Raw genomic sequence first — 19,805 nt, 5'->3', positions numbered from 1 at the left:
TGGACATTAATGAGTACAGGAGCTCAGTGTGATTTCTCAGCACCAGGTTATACTCTGAACATGTGCAGTGCAAATGGTGGAACATGCTGATCAGAGATTACATTGAATTATAGAGAATATCCACGGTTTAACTTGTCTGTGCTGATGTTTATATTTCACACAAGACAACTCCCATTCCATCTCCCTCATTTCAGCCTTTCAGCTCATCTTTCTAATCTCCCTTCCCTCATGTACTCATCACGTTTTCTTTTTAAACTACAAGAATGAGTTGTCCAGCTAGTTCCTGCGGCACTGAATTTCACATTGTCATCAATCTCTGAGTATAGATGGTGAGTGACTTGGAGGGGAACTTGCAGGCGATGATGTTCCTATGCATTTCCTGCCCTTGTCCAAGGTGCTAGAGGTTGTGGGTTTGCAAGATGCTGTCAAAGAAGCCTTGCTGAGTGCTTGCATTGCATCTTGAAGGTGATACACACAGCTGCCATGTGAGTTAGTGTTGGAGTTTGTAGAAAGATTGCCATTAGGGACACATCGGCTTCAACTCGATCCACTCTCCGGCTAAATGGAGCGCCTCTGTCCCGCACAAAGATGGACACCACTCAATATCAGAGATTTATAATATTGCTTCCTTAATTCCTCACGAAAACATCTTACACCGTATAAAACGTTAATAAAACCTAAAGGACAGATTATCCTTCTCATTCTGCAATCAAAACCAATCCAATGTTAATGGGTTTCTCCACAGATACTGCCAGACCTGCTGATGTTATCCATCAATCTTGGTTTTTATTTCACATTTCTGCAGGATTTTACATTCTGCCTCGAAGGGCTGACTCTTCCAGCCAAGTTACAATGGATAGAACAATATAACATCGTGGCTTCCTCCAGGTATGAGAACTGAAGGTTGGACAATTTGCATATATTAGTGAATATTAGTTTATATTAGTCATAAGTCAACTTTCATTAACACTGCAATGAAGTTACTGTGAAAATCCCCCCATTCTCACAGTCTGGCACCTGTTCGGGTGCACTGAGGGAGAATTTAGCATGGCCAATGCACTTAACCAGCATATCTATCGGACTGTGGGAAGAAACCGGAGCACTTGGATGAAACCCATGCAGCCATGGAAAGAACGTGCAGACTCTACACAGACAGAGACCCAAGCTGGGAATCAAACCCGGGTCTCTGGTGCTGTGAGGCTAACCACTGTGCCAAGGTTGATTAGAATTACAATTTCAGTGATATAACCTAGTGATGCCAATGAAATAAGAACATAAGAAATAGAAGCAGGAGTAGGCCATCTAGCCCTTCGAGCCTGTCCCGCCATTCAATAAGATCATGGCTGATCTGAAGTGGCTCAGTTCCACTTTCCCGCTTTCTCCCCATAACCCTTAAATCCCTTGTCTGTCAAAAACCTATCTACCCTTGTCTTAAATATGTTTAGCGAGGTAGCCTCCACCACTTCAACAGGCAGAGAATTCCAGAGATTCACCACCCTTTGAGTGAAGAAGTTCCTCCTCAACTCCATTCTAAACTGCACCCCCCCCCGCCTTATCTTGAGGCTGTGCCCTCTAGTCCTGCTGTCCTTTCTGAGCGGGAAGAATCTCTCTACCTCTACCCCATCCATCCCTTTCATTATCTTATACGTCTCTATAAGATCCCCCCTCATCCTTCTAAACTCCAACGAGTACAGACCCAGTCTATTTAGTGTCTCTTCATAGTCTAACCCCCTCATCTCTGGTATCAGCCTAGTGAACCTCCTCTGCACTCCCTCTAAGGCCAAAATATCCTTGCATAAGTGCGGCGACCAAAACTGCACACAGTACTCCAGCTGCGGCCTCACCAATGCCCTGTACAGTTGCAGCAAGACCTCCCTGCTTTTATATTCTATCCCCCTCGCTATAAAGGCCAGCATCCCATTCGCCTTCTTGATCACCTGCTGCACCTGCAGACTGGGTTTTTGCGACTCATGCACAAGGACCCCCAGGTCCCTCTGCACCGTAGCATGCTGCAGCTTTTCTCCCTTTAAATAGTTATCCCTCCTACTACTATTTCTGCCGAAGTGGATAACCTTACACTTGCTAACATTATACTCCATCTGCCAGGTCCTCGCCCACTCGCTCAGCCTATCCAGATCCCTCTGCAGACTTTCCACACCCTCCGCACAATGGCAGTGATCTCATTGACGAGAGACAGCTTGATCTTTAACTAATTTGAAATAAGTCGCCATAAGGAAAGAATACAGGTATTGAATATAAATTCAGTTTATTTTGCTCACTCTCATGAATCAGGCTGAACCTTCCACTGAGGACACACAAAGGGAAGATTTTGTCTTGTCATCCTGCTACTGACATATCAAATAGAGCAGGAAAATACATGGGAAGTGAATGGAATCTGACTTCTCTAACTGGAGTCAATGGGAGCTGTCTTGTGAACACATTGTCTGGATGGTATTTTCAATAAAATACTCAACTCAGCATATCTCCCTGCACAGCACACCACTCCATTCACATTATTTCATTTGTGTACACGATTCCATCTGGTTCCTGTCACTGTGTCTCAGCCCGCAGTAATTCACCACACTGTCAGACAACAGCTCACTGATGGTTCCTCACTTTTCAAACTGCCTCAAGATAAAAGGGGGGCGGTTTAGAACGGAGTTGAGGAGGAACTTCTTCACTCAAAGGGTGGTGAATCTCTGGAATTCTCTGCCCGTTGAAGTGGTGGAGGCTACCTCGCTAAATATTTTTAAGACGCGGGTTGATGGGTTTTTGATAAGAGAGGGGATTAAGGGTTATGGGGAGAGGGCGGGAAGGTGGAACTGAGCAGCGACAGATCAGCCATGATCTTATTGAATGGCGGGGCAGGCTCGAAGGGCTAGATGGCCTACTCCTGCTCCTATTTCTTATGTTCTTATGTAAACTGTCGAGTGATACAGAAAATTGAGTCCCTACACCCTCTGCTCTGAAAACACTCCCGTAATTAGGGATGTAGATCAAGAAGTTGGGAGCTTTATCCTGGACCTGATGGTACAGCTGTAAGGAATATGAATAAACTGAGCTTGAAAAGCTGTAATTAATAGTCACCAAATCTCCTTCACTCTGTGTCATTGTAATCGGCTCCGGTGAGACACAGACAATAAAACTGATTTATTTTTCATATTCTGATATATCTTGATCATAGATTAACTGTAAATAGTTACTGGACCTTAGGGAGGAATGTGTCCAGGTGACTTTTCCCCTCTTGATGCCCCACAATGACAGCAGCTCAGACTCCAGCTCAATAACCCTGAACACAGATTCCAGCAACTGCAGACACTCGCCACAGATATGATTGTTCAGGTTTGTGATGTTCTCCACAAACTGCCACGTGCTGCAGTTCAGGCACAGCACCTGCCCTGTGAAGAACATCAAGCTCCTGTCCAGTTACAGGAGAAATTAAAAATGGATGTGATTAACAACAACATTCAACCCCTGCAGTTACACATGAACTCGCTGGTGTCTCAGCAGATTGGATGACCGATTGAATCCCTTCCCACACTCAGAGCAGGTGAATGGCCTCTCCCCGCTGTGAGTGTGCTGGTGTGTCTGGAGATTGGATGATTGAGTGAACTGCTTCCCACACACAGAGCACCGGAACATTCTTTCCCCAGTGTGAACTCGCTGGTGTTGGATAAGATGAGAAGATTGTCTGAATCTCTTTTCACAGTGAGGACAGCTGAATGGTCTCTTGTCAGTGTGAACAAGCTGGTGTTTCATTAGATCTGGAGAGGTTTTAAAGCAATCCCCACAGTAAAAGCATTTATAAGGTCTCTCATCACTGTGAACTCTCTGATGTGACCCTAGGCTGGATGACTTTGTGAATGCCTTCCCACATGTGAAGCAGGCAAACGGTCTCTCTCCAGTATGAGTGCGTCGATGGGTTTCCAGCTGGGATGGGTAACTGAATCCCTTCCCACAGTCCCCACATTTCCATGGTTTATCCATGGTGTTGGTATCCTTATGTCTCTCCAGAATGGATGATCAGTTGAAGCCTCGTCCAAACATGGAATACGTGTATGGTTTCTCACCACTGGGAATGGTGTGATTTGTTTTTCAGACTGTGTAACTGGTTAAAGCTCTTTCCACAGTCAGTTCACTGGAACACACTCACTTGGGTGTGTGTACGTCTTGGTTCTTTTCCAGTCACACCGATGCTTGAACTCTTTCCCCACAGACAGAACAGAGAGACATATTTCTCCTTCCACAGTGAAAGGTTGATGATATTTAGCTCTTGATGAATTCATTGATTTTGACTGATCGCAAAGTAATGTTTTCCTATCTTCAGATCATCTCCTACTAATCCCCTGTAAAAAGAATTGACAGTGTCAGTATCACTCAGACCAGGACAGAAATTCAGAACAAAAGTACCTAGTTTCTGTACAACATTCCCACCCTCTGTTCTTCCAAATATGTGATCCAATCAAACTAAAATAAGCTAAAATTGGCAACAAAGTCCTCACCAAAGAAAGGGAATGTACTGAACTAAACAGACTGTTTTTTATGAACATATGAACAAGGAGCTGAAGTAGGCCATTCAGAACCTCCAACATTTATTAAGACTGTGGCTGATTTGATGGTAACCTCAAATCTACATCACACTTACCTCTGATAATCTATCACCCCCTCACTTATCAAGAATCTATCCACCTCTGCCTTAAAAATATTCAAAGCTTCTGCTTCCACTACTTTTTCAGAAAGAGAGTTTCAAGGACTCACAATCCTCTGAGTGAAAGAATTTCTCCTGACCTTTGTTTTACACGGGTGACCCCTTATTTTTAAACAGTGACCCCTAGTTCTAAGTTTTCTCAGAGGAGGAAACAGCATCTTCACAACCACCTTGTCAAGACATCTCAGGATCTTAATATGGTTTAGTCAAATCTCCTCTTGGTATTCTAAACTCCAGTGGATACAAGCCAAGTGTGTTCAACCTTTCCTTACAAGACAATACACCCATTGCTGCTATTAGTCTGTTAAACCTTCTCTGAACTGCTTCCAACATACTGACATCCTTCATTTAAAAACGAAACCAATACTGTACACGATACTCCAAATGTGGTCTTACCAATGTCTTACACAACTGAAGCATAACCTTGCTACACTTGCAATCAACTCCCTCACAACAAATGGTAACATGGTATTAGCTTTCCTAGTTACTTGCCCTGCCTGTATAAGAGCCTTCTGTGATTCATGCACTAGGACACAAAGGTCTCTCTGCACCTCAGAGCTCTGCAATCTCTCACCATTTAGACAAATCTACCTTCTATTCTTCCTGCCAAAGCGGACATTTCACAATTGCCCAATTCTACAGCATTTACCAGTTTTTTGCCCACTCACTTATCCTATCTATATATAGTAGTCTCTTATGTCATCTTTACAACTTATTTCCCTGCTTATAGTAGATTGGCAATGCTTAGTGTCCAAAGATGTGTAGGTTAGATAGACTAACCATGATAAAATGCGTGGCATTATTGGGATAGGATTGGTGTTGGGCCTGGGTAAGATGCTTCTTTGGAAAGTCAGAGCAGACCTTATGGGCTAAATGGCCTCTTTCTCCACTGTACAGATTCAATGCTTCTACGGTTTATCTTGTGTGATCATCAAATTTGGCAATCATCGCTGCAATCCCTTCATCAAAGTCACTCCTATAAATTGTAAACAGTTCAATTCCCAGCAGTGATTCCTGTGGCACATCACTTGCCAAAAGAGCCATCCAGATTGCTATCAGTGTGCCTGAACAGGTGCTGGAGTGTGGTAACTAGTGGATTTTTACAGTAACTTCATTGCAGTGTTAAATTATCCTACTTGTGACAGTAATAAAAAAAGCTTAACTATTAATGATCCACAAACTCCTCTGGGAGCACAATGGTCAGCATTGTTGCCTCACAGCGTCAGGGACCCTTTTTGCTTTCCCAGCTTAGGTCATTGTGCAAACTCCATACAGACATTCTCCTCGTGTCTGCATGGGTTTCCTCCCACAGTCTGAAAGACATGCTGATTTGGCTGCATTGGCCATGCTAAATTCTCGCTCAGTGTACCCGAACAAGCGCCGGATTGTGGCGACTAGGGGATTTTCACAGTAACTCATTGCAGTGTTGATGTAAGCCTACTTGTGACATTAATAAATAAACGTTTACACTTTATATTGGTAACAGTGACTCTGCGGGCACTAGGTGTCTTTTAAGTCAAACCAAATAGACAAACTCAAATTAAATTAGGACAAAGTAAAAGGGGCAGCTCCCCAAAGGGAAGGGGAACAGCCCGAACAAAAACAAAAGTACAAAGGAAACTTAAGACACATCAAATCAAAATGAGTTTGTCGGGGCTGCGGGCACTAGGACCTCAAGGGAAACAGACACTCAAGCTCCGCCCTCTATCGAGTCATCAAAGTGAACACGCATGCGCGCCATTCCCCGTTGGAACAAGATGGCGGCCGTTAACTGTGGCTTTGTCCCGGGAAACAGACATGGAATTGCAGACACGGGACCTACAGGTCAGTATTTGGGGTTTGAGGCTTTCACCACGTGTTTCGAAACATTGCCCGTTCCAAGGTTAGCACTAATGTTCCCTCTGGGTCACCATATCCTTACCCGTTTGGAGATACGACTGACAGACAACACTCCGTGGCCATTGCTGCGCATGCTCCAATACAAGTCACTATTGCGCTTGCGCACTGATCTGGCTGGGGACAGCCACCGCCGCGAAGAACTCTGGGTAAAGTCCCCACCATTTACCGTCCAAATTTGTTTTTCTGCTATGTGGGGATTAGGGTGGCAAGGCGAATAAATGAAGTTAGCAACCAAATAATATGTAAATTCAAGTGCATAGATCCTCCATAGAAAAAAGGAAAGTGCGAATTGGTGGAGAATCAAGAGTTCACAAAGCAGCAGCAAGAACTGCAGAAACCAACTCCTGCAATCATAGGATTCAGTTGGTCACTCCCTATCAGTGAGTAACTGTCAGGACTGTGTATGACTCAGATCAAACATTTTAGTCATGTTAGCACACACTAATACAACTGAATTACTGGAAACGGGCTGCAGCTCTTTTCATTTTCACTTATTACAGTATGCAGGTGTCACTGGCATTTATTAACACTGCTGAATACTTTTGAGAAGGTGATGACAATCTGCCTTCCCTAACCACTGCAGCCCATGGAGGTTTTGGATGGTTTTAGGGTCCCCAGAGCATTAGCCTGGGCCTTTGGATTACTAGTCCTGTGATATTACCACAGTGTCACCATCTTCCATCACAAAAAATACCCATTAGCTATCATTTAGTATTTCCTGCAATTGAGGCAATTTTGTCTCCAAAATGTAACTTGCTCTTGGATCTCTTGAGATTTGATGTTTCTGTCCAGTCTGTCATGTGGGAACTTGTAGATGTGGATAGAATGTTTCCTTGTGTGAGAGAATGGGCAGCACAGTGGTTAGCACTGCTGGCTGACAGCGCCAGAGACCTGGGTTCAATTCCCGGCTTGGGTTACTGCCTGTTTGGAGTCTGCACGCTCTCCGTGGGTTTCCTCCCACAGTCTGAAAGATGTGCTGGTTAGGTGTGTTAGCCATGCTAAATTCTCCCTCAGTGTATCCGAACAGGCATTGGAGTGTGGCGACTAGGTGATTTTCACAGTAACTTCATTGCAGTGTTGATGTAAGCCTACTTGTGACACAAATAATAAATAAGTAGAATAATCCAAAATCAGGGGCCAGAAATGTAAGATAGTCACAGACAAATCCAATAGGGGAAATAAGGAGAAATTGTGTTTATCAGAGCAGCTATGCTGTGGAGCTCACTACTACAGGAAATATTTGTGGCAAAAAGTCTTTCAAAATAAAACAAGATGAATGGATGAGAGGGAAAAGAATAGAACAAGAAAATGAAAGACTGAGCTGAGGGAGATGGAATGGAAGGAGATGCTTGTGGAGAATCAACACCAGCAGAGACTGACTGGGCTAAATGGCCAGTTTCTGTTCTGTATATTTTGTATAATTCTATGTAAACTGTTTCCACAGGATGTTTGAAGAGGAGGATTTACAGATAGGAAAAAAGAAAATTTTTAAGATCTTCAGAGTGACACAATTCATCAGGACCTGAATATCATTGGCTGTTTAATGTGGAAGGAAAAATGCCTTTCTGTTCTAACATCGGTGTGACTGGAAAAGCACCGAGACACACACGCACGCACACACACACCCCCGAGTGAGAGTGTTCCAGTGAACTGACTGTGGAAAGAGCTTTAACCAGTTACACAGCCTGAAAAAAATCACACCATTCACAGCGAGGAGAAACTGTACATGTGTTCTATGTGTGGCCGAGGCTTCAACTGATCATCCAACCTGGAGAGAGACAATGACACTGGCACCATGGAGAAAGCATGGATATGTGGGGACTGTGGGAAGGGATTCAAATACCAATCTCGGTTGGAATATCATCGACACACTCACACTGGGGAGAGACCTTTCCTCTGCTCCATGTGCGGGAAGGGATTCACTCGGTCATCCGACCTTCTGAGACACCAAACCACTCACAGTGAGGAAAGACCATTCACCTGCTCCACGTGTGAAAAGGCATTTATTCAATCATCCGATCTTAGGATACACCGGCGAGTTCACACTGGAGAGAGGCCATTCACCTGCTCTGACTGTGGGAAGAGATTTAGTCAGTCAGCCCACCTGCTGGCACACCAGCGAGTTCACACTGGGGAAAAGCCGTTCACCTGCTCTGAGTGTGGGAAAGCACTCATCCATTCATCCCACCTTCTGAGACACCAGCAAGTTCACACTGGGGAGAAGTTGTTTAACTGCTTCAAGTGTGGGAAGGGATTCACTCAGTCATCCCACCTGGTGAGACACCAGCAGGTTCACAAATGACTGCAGGGATTAGATTCTGCTGTTAATCACATCCAGAACTGAACCATGTTCATTCTGACAGTTGGCATTCCCTTCTGTTGAAAATAATTGAAGTTTTATATTCTGGTTATATGTCCAATAAATCAGCTTGTTTTGAATTTATTGTCTTAGATTTTTATCTTTCCCACCTGAGTGTTTAATATCACCTGTCTGGGGCTCAAAAAGGACAATCTGGGGGAGGATCATACAGCAGGAACAGAACTTCAGCCTGGACATAGTCTGGGAACACAGTGACTGTCCACACTTTGTTCCTGTTGGATAAAATCAAACACAGCATTTATTCTCCATCTAGTTATCTGACCTTTTCTGTTTGTACAGTTTACACTGATCTCCCTGGTAACAGATATTATGCTTCATTCCCTCATTTCCAATTAATTATTATAAAATCTGTTTCTTCCAATCCGTCTGGAACATCAGGTGGACATTCCCAAGTGGAATTGAGACAGAGGCGAGATCAGCCATGATCAGATTGAATGGCGGAGCAGGTTTGAGGGGCTGAATTACTGACTCCTGCTCCTGGCTCTTATGTTTTTCAGTTAATGATCGTCACTGTGTCTGTGAGGGAATGTTGTGAGTTTCTATCCTGGACTCACTGTGATGGATTTGGAAACTCCTTTCAAATGGGCTTAGAGGGGGAGGATTTACACAATAGTAAACCCAAACCAAGAAAAATATTTGTCTTTGATCAATCTTTAACTTTGGACATTTTTTTCACAGGACTTCAGAAGCTGAGTGGTGGGAGGCAAAAAACTCAAACAAAACATCGCAGCAGCATCTGACACTATTGCCTAAATTATTGTAATCTGAATATTATTGTAATTTGAACATGGAAGGGGAAAGCACAGTTAACAGTGGAGAGAAATCATACACGTGTTCTGTGTGTGGACAAGGATTCAGCCAGTCACCTGGCCTGTCAAGACACAAACGCAGTCAAACTAGGGGGAAACCATGGAAATGTGGGAACTGTGGGAAGGGATTCATTTGTTCGTCATTCCACCCCCCCCCCCCACCCCCCACCGCCCCCCAACCCCAACCCCTGCTGAAACACAAGTTGGCTCACACTGGGGAGAAGCCTTCTTCGTGCCATAAGTGTGCGAAGGGATTTACTACCTCATCCATCTTGTTGACATACCAGTGTGTTCACACAGGGAAGAGGCCGTTCACACAGGGGAGCGGCCGTTCACATGGCCTGAGTGTGGGAAGGAATTCACTAGTTATCTCATCAATGTGCTTTTCAAAGCTTGCATGTATTCGTGCCTCTCCAATTCTACCAGGCAGTGCATTCCGGGCTTTCAACTCTCCCTGTGAAAAAAAATGTTTCCATAAATACCCTCTAAGCCTCCTGCATCTTACCTGCAAATTATGTCTTTTTTCTATTGATCCTTCAACAATGGGGAACATCAATTTTGTCCCTATCCTGTCCATAAACTTCTTGACCTTATCCAATCCAATTAGGTTCCCTTTCTGCCTCCTCTGCTCGAAACAACACGATCTTATCCACCCTCTCTTCATATCTAAAACTGTTCATCTCGGGCGCCATTCCAGTGAATTTTGTCTTCAGCCTCGCCAGTTAAATCACACGTTCCTTTAAATAGGTCTACAAGATCTGCACACAGTACTTCCAGCTTTTGCCTTTCCAGAGTTTCATACAGTTCCAAAGTATCCTACCTGCTCTGCTTTCTGTTGGCCCTATTGATGGGCGGGATGGAGGAGCGAGCTGGGTTTTAATAAGAAGCAAGTGGAAAAATGGAAGTTTTTTTGAGACAAAGCTGATTTCCCCGATGTCCCCCCCCCCATCAAATTGAGTTAGCGACACCCCTACTTACCCTGTGTTCCCCTCAAATACATTTTCCACGATGTCAGCATGGTGGTACAGTGGTTAACACTGCAGCCTCACTGTGCAAGGGACCTGTGGGTCATTTGCACGTTTTCCCCGTGTCTGTGTGGGTTTTCTCTGGTTTCCTTCCCTAGTCTGAAAGATGTGCTGGGTTAGGGTGCATTGGGCCATGCTTAAATTCTCTCTCAGTGTTACCCCAACAGGAATGTAGAGACTAGGGGAATTCTCACAGTAACTTCATTGCAGTGTTAATGTAAGCCGACTTATTAATGGCACTAATAAGTAAACTTAAGCTGCAGGTCAAGGTACTGTTGTGACAATGCATCCTCTTGTTTAAACACTCTGCAATGCTGAGACTGGGGAGAGGAGTGAACAACAGGGAGCAGCATTGCAGCTTCTCTCCCCCCATTGAAACTGGGATTGTTGCTCCATCTGTTGCACCTTCCCCACCACATCCACTGGGGGCAATCTGGACAATGGGCTGCAGGCAGACCTCACTGCGCCTGCGTCACAATCACTCACCGCCCGCGGCCATCTTTCGTTGCCAGGGGAGACAGCGACGGCCGCCTTGCGTTGCCAGGGGCGTTGCCACGGAAGACGGCGTCCCGCGCGCTGCACTCTGGTTGAAATCCCCTCCCGCACATGCGCCCAGGCAGTTCCATTTTAATCTTTTAATATGTTGAATCTTGATGATTATTATTCACATCCTCACCCATGAGATTTCGGTTCCTTCTCCATTCGGGAACATCGTTTCTTTTTTTTATTGCGCCTGTTTTTCAATCACAGCCGCGCGGTGCGCTCTGGGAAAATACTACAACACATGCGCGGTTCCGCCACCTGCCTCTTTATAAAAATATGTATTTCATTTAATTTTAATTCCGCTCCTGGCGGGATTTCCGGGTGGGTGTTTTCTCTCACTTTCTACATTTCTGAACCGTCGCTTTTTCCTCGACGGGGGGGGAGGGGCTGGCAGTGACGTCACGGCAATATGGCGTCTGGCTCCGCCTCTCTACAGGACCCGGATATTCCGCCAACGAGCAGCGGCCGGGCCGGAATGGGCAAGAGGTGGCACTGGGCGGAGAAGCGCCCGGGAGTGTTACAGCGCCCCCCGGCGGCCAGGAAGGGAAATTGCAGCAGCACCGTCTCTGCCCAAATGCTTCCCCAGTTCAGCTGCTCAGAGACACTGGGAACCTCTTCAACTGGAAACTTCATCTTCTCACATTCACTCCCCGTGTTCAGTCATTGTTTAATAGACAACCTCTGTAGTGAAATCAGAAACAACTTGTTCACATTAAAGGGGATGGGAATCTGGACCAGTCTGCTCAAAAGGCTCTACATGCCTTGAAATTTCAATTGAAATGTTCAAGATGAGAATTTATCGATACAAGTCATGTTGTATGAGGAACGCTCGTGATGCCACAGTAAATCAGTACAGACATCTCACAGAGTTGTGTGACTCAAGAAGATGTCAGAGATGGAGTGGTTAAACATAGAGCTACAGGGTCTGAAGCTCAGTTTTGGGTAAAGAAAAATGGCAGTACAAAGAACAGAGAAAATTACAGCACAGGTGACCTTCGGCCCTTCAAACCTTCACTGATCATGCTGCCATAAGATAAGAACATAAGAAATAGGAACAGGAGTAGGTCATCTAGCCCTTCGAGCCTGCCCCACCATTCAATAAGATCATGGCTGATCTGAAGTGGATCAGTTCCACTTTCCTGTTTTCTCCCCATAACCCTTAATTCCCTTGTCTGTCAAAAACCTATCTACCTGTGACTTAAATATATTTAGCGAGGTAGCCTCCACCGCTTCAACTGGCAGGGAACCGCCAGATGCAAATGGTCACTAAAAGCACGTGATTTTTTTTCATTCAATGTGGCAGCAACAACAAGTAGGTCAAATGCTTTGAGTGATCATTTGCAGACACCTCGTTATTCTTGAACTCCAGTCTGCCGGCAAGAAAGTAGTTTCAAAATATAATTTTCCTTCCAATTATCTGCTGCACCTACATGCTAACTTTAAGCATTCCTCATACAAACGCATCCATTATATTTTTAATATCAACATTTATATTTTTCAGCTCGTCAAACATGTTCTGGTCTTTCTATGTTTTTCACGAAGAAGAACACCTTTTTGCTGTCTAATATTGCACCTGACCTGCCTCTCCACTCAGAAGAACACTCTGCTTCCCCCACCTACTCTATCTGCCTTTTTCATACAGTTTATATTGGCTAAAGGCTCCAGCGAGAATTGAACTCGCGACCCCTGGTTTACAAGACCAGTGCTCTAACCACTGAGCTATAGAGCCAAATGCTGTCAGCACCTCGCGGTACGAGTAGCATTATTAGTGGATTGAGGCGGCAGGATGGGGTTTGAGGTGGGGGATTTTTGATGAATGTGGAAATGTCTGAGATGGAGAGCAGAAAGTTAAAAGCCGCAACTTGAAAGTGACATGATTTGACATGTGTGCTGAGTGTGTATCTGACATGTATGTTGTGTATCTGACATGTATGTTCTTCAGAGTTGATCGTTAGTGTTACATCTCTGACTTCTCCAGCTGGAAGATTTAGATGTTGTTCCCTTCACAGACGCGGTGAGGCGTGTTTTCATTAAATAAAGAATTGACCAAGAAATGATTCACTCCGTGACTGGGAGTCGAAACCGCGTCACGGCGCCGATTCTGATCACTGGACCTTCAGTGATGCTGATGAGAGAGATTTGTAATGAATTGACCATCTCTGCACCCATTGCTTTATTTCCAATAATTTTCAACAAAAATAAGTCACGATGAGAAATGACGGGAGGTGAAAATCTCAGGATTTGAACCTCAGTTAGAAAGTCCCAATCCATCCTCTGGGCAGAGGTTGCAGTCTCAATGTTTGCAATTCTGCCGCTTATATCGGCAAACAGCCATTCGGCCTGTGATCCTGTCTGTCTTCTCCATCGGAGTAACTCCGTTTGATAAAGTGTCATCCGGACTCGAAACATCCGCCCTTTTCACTCCTTACAGGTGCTGTCAGACATTGGGAGGTTTTGGAACATTTCCTCTTTTCCCATCTGCAGTAATTTGCTTTTATCACTGAGGACATTTGGTTGAGATTATTCGATGAAAGATGAAAATGATGCATTAACGAATGGGCAGAAATCATTGCTCTCTTAGATATTTGGGAGACGGAAGCTTTTAGCACGTCAGACAGCCGAAATAGCTCAGTGGGGAGAGCATTAGACTGAAGATCTTAAGGTTCCTGGTTCAATCCCGGGTTTCAGCAAGGTCCTCTTGCTGGTTTTCTGTGCTAATGGGCACCGCATTTTGTCTCGCACTGTCTTCAAAGATCAGTTCACACAAGCTGCAACAGAACAAATACCAAATGGCTTTCTGCTGACTGGCTCCGTAAAAAGGCAGAGTTTAAGAGCACGGAAAGAGCCCACTCGGACACCCACATGGCAGGCGCCCACACCCACCCTGTCCGCGCCTGACATGCGACATCTGGACGGGGCAAGTTCGTTCTGATTCCCGCTCCACAGATAGAGGCAAACGTACTGACATCACCCAGTATTTTCTGTTTTTATTTCAGATTTGGAAAGTCCGCAGTAGGCTACTTTATGTTTATGTTTTGAGCTGACAAATGGCAAGTAACATTGGCGCCACACAGAATGCTGAGAGGCTTGGTGATGCTGTTGTCTGTGTGGTGTTGGAGGGGTGCGGGGGTGCTGCCGGGTGGAAGTGGTCTTGTGTTTGGAAGGTGCTGTCTAAGGTGCCTTTGGTGGATTCCTGCATCATGCAGACAAGTGGGGAACATTCTGTCGCACTCCTGACTTGTGCCACGTCGATGGTGGACTATTCCACTGATTCAGAGACTATTTCCTCGGGTGGATGTATATGTCACTCGGGGGCATAGCTATAGGATTCATATAGGAGGGATGTCCGAGGTATGTTCTTTACTCAGAAGGTGGTTGGGGTGTGGAATGGACTCACTGCTGTGATAGTGGAGTCGGACACTTTAGGAACTTTGAAGCGGTTATTGGATAGGCACATGGAGCACACCAGAATGATAGGGAGTGGGATAGCTTGATCTTGATTTTGATCTTGGGTTCGGACAAAGCTCAGCACAACATCGTGAGACGAATGACCTGCAGTGTGTTGGACTGTTCTATGTTCGATGTTTTTTGGGAATCAGGAGGTAAGTTACTCCTGCAGGATTCCCAGCCTCTGCCCTGCTCTTTTAGCCACTGAGCGAACTGATAACAAGTGTGCTGAGTCAGAATAGGTGTGTCTTCTTTCCTGCTCAGTTTGTCATGAATTTTCAGCACTTTTGTCTTTTCTTGAATGTATTTTGTGACTCAAGTAAGAGCCAATGCCAAACGATTGTAAGATACTATATTCAGGTAATATTCAATAGTGGATTCACTGGCGGGAGGGGTGCTGTTTCGAGACATGTTGTTGACGCTGGATTGATAACGCAGAGAAGTAAATGAAGCTTTGGGGACCAGGGTTCGAATTCCAACACAGCTGGTTAACTCAATTCAAGGCAAAGTAGAATGACTGTGAGTGAGAATAGAAAATTTCAAGAATGCAACATTTCCTCACTAAATCGAACATGTTTCTGCCAATTTTGAAGCTTCGGACGAATCTGTAAATATTGCTGCAGGCGTTTACTTTTCTGTGGGCCAGTGGCGCAATGGATAACGCGTCTGACTACGGATCAGAAGATTCTAGGTTCGACTCCTGGCTGGCTCGTTTTGTCATTTTAACATCAGTTCAAAAACTCCATATTTGTTTTGATGAAAAATATATTTTCACGAATATTAGACCAATTCAGGGAAATGCTGACCAAATGCAGTCACCTTCTATGAACATATTTATCTTAGCTACTTATTTTTCAAAAACAATGTTGACTAAAAAAATGAAAAAAATTAAGTTCTTTTGAAAAAGAAAGTTTCTTTTTTAAATGACAAATTCTCATTAAAGTGTTTTGGAAAAATATGCCAGCAAGTTTAAGCTACCTTTCAAAAAGTTGGAAATTTCTCGAAAAAAATCGTGGAAACATTCCATTTTTCAGAATGGTGAAAATAGTTTCTAAAAAAAAGTTGATGAAATCTGTTGAGGAATTTCTTTTAACATGTTTAGTTTTAAGAAGCAAAATACACAGAATTTGTTTTTAAAGTTGACAAATTTCAGGTAAAACAGATGGAGGAATTTCTTTGGAGTAAGTTTTATCTTGAAAAGTTCAAATTAGCCAGAAGTTTCTGCTTTGTGATGTTGGGATTGTTGTCCATTGGAGCGCAGGAGATTGAGGAGTGATTTAATCGAGGTGAACTTGATTAGGGCAAGTTTGGGGGGGTGGCGGCAATTTATAAGATTTGGGGCAATGCGGGGGCATCACACATGCACACACACCTACACACACACAACACACACACACACACTTGCTCAATAATTGCCAGACTCCAGTCAAATTGTTATTGTGTGACACCAACCGCTTCTTTTTTTTCCCAACAGAGGAGTTAAACAGCAGCAAAAACACGAGAACCACTGACACTGCAGGCATCTGGCACCAGAGGGTTATCATATTGTGCCTTGTCAGACCAATTGAACTGGCTGACAAATTGTCCTCTCGATTGGTGCTTTGTAATACATTTGAATAAAACACTCTTCAGCAAATCAATTATCTGCATATGGAAACAAGGTCCCACCGAGATTTGAACTCGGATCGCTGGATTCAAAGTCCAGAGTGCTCACCATTACACCACGGAACCTCCCACACTCACAAGCAGCCTGAAAATCCTCGTTCAATATTCCTGCCACTTTGAATAGCAGAGAGAAATGTAAGTCCCGTTGAACAATCCCGTCAATGGCCAACACCAATTCACACTTACATTGCCCTTACTGGTTCCTCCTGTAAAAATGCTGGAAAATCTCAACACCTTTAACGAGAAACAATAAATAGTATTACAAAAACGGAAACGTTATTTCCCCTGATCCGGGAATCTGAAACACGGGGACACAATCTCAGGATAAGGTGCTAATGATTTAGGACAGCAATGAGGAGAAATTGCTTCACTCAAAGGCTCGTGAATCTTCGGAACTCTCTACTCCAGAGGGCCCTGATGTTCCATCATTGAACGCATTTCAATTTGGGTTAGACAGATTTATGATCTATCCAGGAATTAATGGAAATAGGGATTTGGAGTTGGAACAAATACTCAGTCACAAGTTTATGTTTCGATTGTATTCCTTTAAGTTTAATAGTATAATGGAAGCATGTATATAATGTTATATGTCATATGTTTGAAGTCGGTTGTCATTAAATAATGTTGGTAACACCAGATAATTGTCCAGCCGGTAACAATTGAGAGTTTTTTTCTCATTCGCACCCACGGACCCTTTGCAAACAGGTAAGTGTTTGCCTATGAATGCTAATAGTGAAAAGCCGTCCCTGGATGGTCTCGAACCACCAACCTTTCAGTTAACAGCCGAACGCGCTGACCCATTGCGCCACAGAGACTGAGACAATAGCAGCTAAATATATTCTAAACTAGTGTGTCACTGACCACAATTCTATTTCTGCAAAACCTATTACAGAACTGCAGCATGACCGCACTGTTTACAATTCTATACAAGTCTCTTTAGTTCCGTTGATCCCGCAGCACTGCTGTAGTGTGTTGGTTATTCCCTTTCTCCTATAATTTTCCTATTAATGGAAAATTAATCCATGTCTCTTATCACAGGGAGGAATTCAACGGGAGGGTAGGGAACCGACCACCAGTAGCCCAACGATCCAATACTTTCCACTCAATCATCAATAACACCATTCACAACTGCACCTCCTTCCGAATATTGTGATCCATTTCCCTCAGGATTTGTTCCAAGGTTCGATATTTTCCTTGTTTTCTTCTAATTTTGATATAAGATTCGCTTCAATATACAACACAAATGGAATTACAAACCTGAGGGAGAACAGTGGGAAAGAAGTCACTGGATAACACAAATCCCATGGTGCTCATTTCCAGATCCACAACACTCAGCTTTTCAACCAAATGGAGGAATTTATCACTGAAAAGTTTTGGAAAGTTGGTGTGAATTGTGTTTGTGACTCAGTCGGGTATTGGGTAAATGCTACTCGAAGGTTCAGTGAGCGGGATATAATCTATCTGCGTTTTGCTGAGCTTGTGTTGGGTGTATGGGGAGGTTTGAACGGGGTCGGACCTTGTGTCCCAGGGATGGGCAGTAACCCGCTGACTGAAACTGCAGTCACCGCTTTCTGCTGGCGATTGGAGACAGCGGGATATAATCCTGCTGCTTCTCCCTGTCTCACTCACTGTGGAGCCGGGGAAAAGAGAATCTGGGTTTGTTCCCCGGTCGGAAATGTGGCCTCGAATAACGGTTACGAACGGAGGTAACGCTGCGGTAGCCTTTAACAATTCGACAAAAATAAGCAAAGCAGAGTGCTCCAGTGGCGCAATCGGTTAGCGCGCGGTACTTATACAGCAGTACAGTTCAGCGGGCTATGCCGAGGTTGTGAGTTCGAGCCTCACCTAGAGCACCAGTTTTAGGTGAGACGATCGTGTAATCCCTCGACCAGCTAATAGTCTTGGACCACCAGGACGCTGGTGCAATTTGAATACAACAAATAAGATTGCAATAGAAATCCACTGATGACCATGAAACTTCTGTCCATTGTTGGGGGAAAAAAATCATGATTCACTGATGTCCTTCAGGGAAGGAAATCTGCTGTTGTTAGATGGTCTGGCCTACACATGACTTCAGAGCCACAGCAGAAGTGGTTGTCCCTCAACTGGGGGTGGGTAATAAGTGTTGATCAGCTGTGCGTATGCTCCGTGAACGAAAGGAAGATCCGGAATGTGCAGATTTGGGAGAAGCTTTCTGAACTGTCAGAGCTGGAAATGGGAATCAGTGAACAATGTTGTGTTTGAGTGTGCACAGAAGTTTAGATGGATGGGGAAATGTAACATGCAGTGTAAAATACTCTGTTGAGTTAATTTTCAACAATAAATCCTCACTCGAGTTTAAAGGAATGTACAGGTGAATCTGCAGACGCGCCTTTCTGCTGTCAGGGGGTGATTGGAGAGTGCGGGTTCGAATCCTGCAGCTTGTCCCTGTCTCCAATGTGGAGCCGGAGAAGAGAGAATCATTGTTGGGTTTGTTTCCCCGTCTGAAACGTGGCTTCGAGTGACTGTTATTAACAGAAGTGGTGCCGCCGGAGCCTTTAATAATCAGACACAAATCAACAGCAATCAGCCGGACTGTGCAGGTTGGAGGGAAACTTTCTGAACCGTCAGAGATAGAAATGAGAGTCTGCGACAAAAGTTCTGTAGGGTTTGAGTGAGTACAGGACTGCGAAGGGGAAGAGTAACTCAGTGTAAGATACAGTGTTCAGTTAATATTGAACAATAAATGTGAATTATTGCTCGTTTCCTCACTCTGCGGTTAAAACCACATTTCCTCCCACTTCCCGATAGGGAATCTTTCGTTAGGTGAATGTGGTAATCACCGCACTACAGAAACGATGTGTTCGCTCCACATTGGAAGCCTTGGATAAAACTATCTGAGGTCATCACTGCAGATGTCGGAGCAGCTTTCTCGAAGTTCAACCCACTGAACGTGAGTACCTATAGCAGCGTTGGTGGTTCAGTGGTAGAATTCTCGCCTGCCACGCGGGAGACCCGGGTTCGATTCCCGGCCAATGCAAAGTCCGTTTTCTCTCCATTCAATCAACACTCTTTCTTTGCTGCCCAACCTTTTCAACCACCTCAATCTCTTTACCATTTGCCTCATGCTACTTTTCAACATCTGCATCACTTTCCCTTTTTCTTTCTCTTACAGCACACACACAGCTGCAAACACACACTCACCTTCAAATACCGCGCTCCTCACTGCACTTCTCTTAAAGCCATCTGCGCTCCCCACCCTTCACCAGACTTTTACCTTCACTCTCTGCAGCAACCTTCAAAGAAACGACTCACAACTTGATCATTTCTCCCTGGCTCTTTTTTTTTTA

General features: G+C 44.4%; 2 protein-coding genes and 7 non-coding genes across 9 annotated transcripts in view; 5 read left to right on the top strand and 4 right to left on the bottom strand.

Annotated features, from left to right (window-relative positions):
• The window catches only part of LOC145363731 (uncharacterized), a 469,439-nt gene that overhangs the window by 17,483 nt on the left and 432,151 nt on the right, over positions 1-19,805 (bottom strand). The window lies entirely within an intron of this gene.
• On the top strand, positions 6,452-8,909 carry LOC145363594 (uncharacterized). The gene is made up of 2 exons (XM_080218778.1): positions 6,452-6,532; positions 8,052-8,909. Exon 2 carries the CDS (start codon positions 8,403-8,405, stop codon positions 8,907-8,909), a length of 507 nt encoding a protein of 168 aa, XP_080074904.1. The 5' UTR covers positions 6,452-6,532; positions 8,052-8,402.
• Positions 13,021-13,093, bottom strand: trnat-ugu (transfer RNA threonine (anticodon UGU)). Its single transcript has one exon. It is a non-coding gene; the product is annotated as a tRNA-Thr (tRNA).
• On the top strand, positions 13,982-14,054 carry trnaf-gaa (transfer RNA phenylalanine (anticodon GAA)). The gene has a single exon. It is a non-coding gene; the product is annotated as a tRNA-Phe (tRNA).
• Positions 15,451-15,523, top strand: trnar-acg (transfer RNA arginine (anticodon ACG)). Its single transcript has one exon. It is a non-coding gene; the product is annotated as a tRNA-Arg (tRNA).
• trnaq-uug (transfer RNA glutamine (anticodon UUG)) lies at positions 16,471-16,542 on the bottom strand. The gene has a single exon. It is a non-coding gene; the product is annotated as a tRNA-Gln (tRNA).
• Positions 17,218-17,291, bottom strand: trnan-guu (transfer RNA asparagine (anticodon GUU)). Its single transcript has one exon. It is a non-coding gene; the product is annotated as a tRNA-Asn (tRNA).
• trnai-uau (transfer RNA isoleucine (anticodon UAU)) lies at positions 18,234-18,329 on the top strand. Its single transcript has 2 exons — positions 18,234-18,271; positions 18,294-18,329. It is a non-coding gene; the product is annotated as a tRNA-Ile (tRNA).
• trnag-gcc (transfer RNA glycine (anticodon GCC)) lies at positions 19,425-19,495 on the top strand. The gene has a single exon. It is a non-coding gene; the product is annotated as a tRNA-Gly (tRNA).

Source organism: Carcharhinus amblyrhynchos, unplaced genomic scaffold (assembly GCF_965287045.1).
Source record: "Carcharhinus amblyrhynchos unplaced genomic scaffold, sCarAmb.v2.hapA scaffold_39, whole genome shotgun sequence".
Taxonomy (NCBI): domain Eukaryota; kingdom Metazoa; phylum Chordata; class Chondrichthyes; order Carcharhiniformes; family Carcharhinidae; genus Carcharhinus; species Carcharhinus amblyrhynchos.
Note: the sequence above shows the minus strand (reverse complement) of the source record. Positions and strands in the feature narration are given on the sequence as shown.